Source organism: Salvelinus namaycush, chromosome 37 (genome assembly GCF_016432855.1).
Source record: "Salvelinus namaycush isolate Seneca chromosome 37, SaNama_1.0, whole genome shotgun sequence".
Taxonomy (NCBI): Eukaryota; Metazoa; Chordata; class Actinopteri; order Salmoniformes; family Salmonidae; genus Salvelinus; species Salvelinus namaycush.
The window spans coordinates 17,191,330-17,196,710 of record NC_052343.1 but is presented as its reverse complement, the minus strand read 5'-3'; the positions used below and the strand labels follow the sequence as shown (position 1 = coordinate 17,196,710).

General features: G+C 39.6%; 1 protein-coding gene across 1 annotated transcript; it reads left to right on the top strand.

The window, feature by feature from the left end:
• The first annotated feature begins 2,330 nt into the window (after window positions 1-2,330).
• On the top strand, window positions 2,331-5,094 carry LOC120031198 (fatty acid-binding protein, adipocyte-like). Its single transcript, XM_038976838.1, has 4 exons — window positions 2,331-3,166; window positions 3,276-3,448; window positions 3,577-3,678; window positions 4,935-5,094. Exons 1-4 carry the CDS (start codon window positions 3,094-3,096, stop codon window positions 4,986-4,988), a joined length of 402 nt encoding a protein of 133 aa, XP_038832766.1. The 5' UTR covers window positions 2,331-3,093; the 3' UTR covers window positions 4,989-5,094.
• Window positions 5,095-5,381: the final 287 nt, after the last annotated feature.

Sequence of the window (5,381 nt, the reverse complement as noted above, 5' to 3'; positions counted from 1 at the left end):
CAAACAATATAGAATATAACAGAATATAACAGAATTTAATAGAATTTGCAGGGTGGAGATAAAGTACCCCAGGATGAGTCATAATACCCATAAAAACTAGCGGTCAATCAAGGAAATGGTTCCAATAATTTCCCCACCATGAATTCTTCCCATAGGGGATTTTAGAAACACTTAAAACAAGAGTTGTGTTTGGTGTAACCCTGGTGTAACCCTATTTTTGATAACCGTGTAAATCTCTCTAGGACAAGGTGACTTTTATCAATAAATTTGCCTGTATTTACCACCCCAAAAAATGAAATGCTAATTAGTGGCTAATGTGTCTATCATAAAGAACTACACATGCCATGATGATCTGGACGGGACTGCTGAAACGAAGCAAAGGTAAGAATCTCTGGATTAGCTATCTAATGTTAGCTAAATGTAGTAATGAATAGATTAATAAATTGGAAAATTGTATTTAAATTGACAAATCTGTGAACTGTCTTGTGCACATTTTAAATTGACACAATACCTGTTAGCAAAGATGTCAGCTACAGATGACATGCAAGATTTGTAGTCTAGGACCAAAAGCTGAAGCTGGAGACTCATATCTCCTTCACTAGCTTTAAGCACCAGCTGTCAGAGCAGCTCACAGATCACTGCACCTGTACATAGCCCATCTGTAAATAGCCCACCCAACTACCTCATCCCCATACTGTATTTATTCATTTATCTTGCTCCTTTGCACCCCAGTATCTCTACTTGCTCATTCATCTTCTGCACATTTACCATTCCAGTGTTTAATTGCTACCGGTGCCCCCTGTATATAGCCTCATTATTGTTATTCTTATTGTGTTACTTTGATTTATTACTTTTTATTTGAGTCTACTTGGTAAATATTTTCTTAACTCTTCTTGAACTGCACTGTTGGTTAAGGGCTTGTAAGTAAGCATTTCACGGTAAAGTCTACACTTGTTGTATTCGGTGCATGTGACAAATAAAGTTTGATTTGATTTGATGTCTAGTTTAATGCTAATTAGCATTTTAGAATCTGAGAGCAAATAGAGAAGAATATATTGATAAAAGTCACCTTGTCCGAACTTGATTGACATGGTTATCAAAACATCACGCCAGGGTAAGTCTACACGATACACAGCCCTTATTTTAAGTGTTTCTAAAATCCCCTATGGGAAAAATGAATGGTGGAAAAACGTTTGGAACCATTTCCCTGTTTGACCTCTAAGTTTAATGGGTATTATGACACCTCCACCGTGGGGCTCCTCTGTCCAGTGTCTGTGTTCTTTGACCATCTTAATCTTTTATTGGCCAGTCTGAGATATGGCTTTTTCTTTGCAACTCTGCCTAGAAGGCCAGCATCCCAGCCTCTTCACTGTTGACGTTGAGACTGGTGTTTTGCGGGTACTATTTAATGAAGCTGCCAGTTGAGGACTTGTGAGGCGTCTGTTTCTCAAACTAGACACTCTAATGTACTTGTCCTCTTCTCAGTTGTGCACCGGGGCCTCCGACTCCTCTTTCTATTCCAGTTAGAGCCAGTTCGCACTGTTCTGTGAAGGGAGTAGTACACAGCGTTGTACGAGATCTTCAGTTTCTTGGCAATTTCTCACATGGAATAGCCTTCATTTCTCAGAACAAGAATAGAATTTCAGAAGAAAGGTCTTTGTTTCTGGCCATTTTGATGATGCTCCAGACACTCAACTAGTCTAAAGAATGACAGTTTTATTGCTTCTTTAATCATCACAACAGTTTTCAGCTGTGCTAACATAATTGCAAAAGGGTTTTCTAATGATCAATTAGCCTTTTCAAATGATAGACTTGGATTAGCTAACACAACATGCCATAGGAACACAGGAGTGATGGTTGCTGATAATGGGCCTCTGTACGCCTATGTAGATATTCCATAAAACTTCTGCCGTTTCCAGCTACAATAGTCATTTATTTTTTTTATTTATTTATTTTTATTTTACCGTTATTTTACCAGGTAAGTTGACTGAGAACACGTTCTCATTTGCAGCAACGACCTGGGGAATAGTTACAGGGGAGAGGAGGGGGATGAATGAGCCAATTGTAAACTGGGGATTATTAGGTGACCGTGATGGTTGAGGGCCAGATTGGGAATTTAGGGAATTTACAAAGTTAACAATGTCTACACTGTATTTCTGATCAATTTTATGTTATTTTAATGTGCAAAAAATTTGCTTTTCTTTCACAAACAAGGACATTTCTAAGTAACCCCAAACTTTTGAAGGGTAGTGTATATATTAAAATAAATAAAAAAGTGAAAAATATTTGTATTTATTTTATGTTTTTATGAATATCGCTAGCAATAATGGTATAAACTAAATGTGTATTACTTACCCACAGTAGAAAAGAGGAGAATATATTATTTTATAATTGTGTATGTTTTTTTTCTCCAATTTCTAATATTGAGCAAATCACAATTTCAAAAAGCGCCTGGAATAGGCTGCCATTGCTTCAAGAGCCGCTGGCTGCTGGTAGGCTTTCTTGACGTGTACATTCATTTTTGCCAACACATCCTTGTTGTCTTTAATCTCTGTTTTACCAGCTAAACAGCTGCTCTTAGCGAAAATGAGTTACCTTTCTAGCTAATTGGCTATACGTTCTCTTCCAATTAGGCAATCATGTGTTGAGGTCAAAATAATGAAAAACTATCTACCAAATCTATTCATTTGAAAATGTTGATTACTACTCCTTGACATTATCATTCACCTGATGATAAGACAAGATACAGTACGTGATGTTTTTAAATCTATTTTTGCTAACATGTGATTGGGGTTCCTTGGTCTCCGGTTTGCCTGGCAGGGGGGTCTCTGGGTAAGAAAAGGTTGAAGACCCCTGCCAAAGACAGTGCAGTCTGTGCCCCTGCCCGAATATAATTTATTCCCCGCCCCTCATCCTCTCCGTTTCCATGGAAGCACCAGTTATAGCACTTGATTGGCTTGCATGGGTAAGCACGTGCTAGGGGAGGCTTCAAATATGACAACGGGCCCAGATGTAATTATTGCAGAGTCGAAGCAGTGTGCTTTTGTGAGTTAATAAAGTGGTTTGTGTTGTTGATTAGCTAACATTTACAACATGGTCGAGGCATTCGTTGGAACTTGGAAGATGACTTCCAGCGAGAATTTTGATGAATATATGAAGGCAATAGGTAAAGTCTTACCTTTTTAAATGAAGCTGTTTTTTTAAATGAAAGACAATGTTGCATGTCGATCTAGAACCCTACTAAAATTGGCTAGATAAATATCCGTTTTTCACAGGTGTGGGCTTTGCTACTCGGCAGATGGGGAATATGGCGAAGCCCAATTTGCTGTTCAGCATCGACGACGGTGTAATATCAATGAAATCCCAGAGCACTTTCAAAACCACAGAGACCAAGTTTAAATTGAATGAAGAATTCGACGAGATGACTGCAGATGACAGGAAAACCAAGGTGGGTGCAGAATCCACACCATAGACATGCCGGTTGTTACAGTAGTGTGGTTTACAATTGAGTTGTATTTATTTTTTACTTTAAACTTGATGGAGTCATGTGCCCTCCTGACACTACTCTATTTCCAGACTCTGGTGACTTTTGAGAACGGAAAACTGGTGCAAAAACAGACTTGGGACGGCAAGACTACCACGCTCGAGCGGGAGTTGCAAGATGGAAAATTGATTGCGGTAAGGTTTAATCTCTTTATTGCTTTTCCCTTCTCTGCTTGGTTGGACATAAATGCCTTTTTGATACGCGTATTTTGGAATATGTCCATGCTTGATATTGCAATATTGTTCAATGGTGCATGTAATCATCATTATGCAATACACGTTGTCGTCCATCTCTTGCAAATTGCGTTCTCCCGGGGTACCAGCAAGGATGGCACGCGTTTCTACGCGCAAACGTGTTCAAAATGTCCTTTATGTTTTGGCTGGGAAGCGTGGCTTGATAAACAATTGCAGTCATGTGCAACACGCTACATTATTTTTTTAACTAAAGGATTAATTGGTAATCGAGAGTACTAATAAAACCAATGATTTACATAAACCCGGGATTGCTGATGCATGTTGGCATTGCCATTGCGAGGCTTTGCTGCCACCAGTTCGCCATATTGGCACTATCCAGTAGGAGCAGTCCTCCATAGGAATGAATGGGATTCTACAGTATTTCAATGGAACGGTTTTTTTGGGGTGGGGGGCGGTTGTAGTGGGGACAGTAACATCAGTTTTATAATGCACTATTTAGCTCACATAATTTCACATAATTTAAGTGTCTGTTATAGAATTAAATGAATATAGATTCCAACATATATTTTATAATTGAGTACTAAGGTGCCTGCACAGTGGCATCAACAGTGCCCCGGTCAGTCATCCAGGGTTTAGACATCGTTGTATAAAACCTGATAACTTATCTACGCTCTGTTCATTGCCCAACATTGTCAGTTCCCTTTTATATTTGACGTTTTAACTCCTACCCTGTCACATTTAGCTTATCTGATGATGCCCTTCAGTTTAAAGGAAGTTAACATGGTTTGGCTCATTCAGACTGCAGTTAAGTGGAACTACAACGACTAACTGACGCACTCAGGATGATTTGATGGTTTGTTCATCACTGCGCACTGAATGTGTCATTACATTTTGAGTTTTAGGTTCTGACATGTGGTGTCATTGTGTAACGGATGTGAAATGGCTAGCTAGTTAGCGGGTACGCGCTACTAGCATTTCAATCAGTTACGTCACTTGCTCTGAAACCTAGAAGTAGTGTTGCACCTTGCTCTGCAAGGGCCGCAGCCTTTGTGGCGCGATGGGTAACGATGCTTCGTGGGCGACCGTTGTTGTGTGCAGAGGGTTCCTGGTTCGCGCCCGGGTCGGGGCGAGGGGACGTACTAAAGTTATACTGTTACAATTGCATGACCTAAAGCGTGTACTGCTCTCTTTTCCAGAAATGTGTAATGGATGACGTGGTGGCGCTAAGGACCTATGAGAAAGAGGTGTGAATCCAGTCTGCTGAATTGAAGACCTCCACCAGCAAATCAAAAACATGCATATTATCTGTTCAATACCTACCATGTTAAATTCACTGACGACTCAATTGTTACCAAAATCCCATGAAGCTTTCAATAAAGTCAATTGTTGTGCTTTGTGAAAAGTGGTATTTCCTTCATTGCAATATGTAGGCCAGTTTGGAGGCTAAGGCCTATTCATTGAACTTAATCCATGTGGATTACAAACAGACCTTCAGAGATTTGCCCATCCTGAGTACCTTGGTTGTAGGTGGTGCTAACGTTCAATACATTTCAGTGTCAATTTTTCTCCAATAAATTGATGTTAGCTTACTTTGAGCGCGCTACACTAAGCGTTCACTGCAAAATACATTGATTTCACAATGT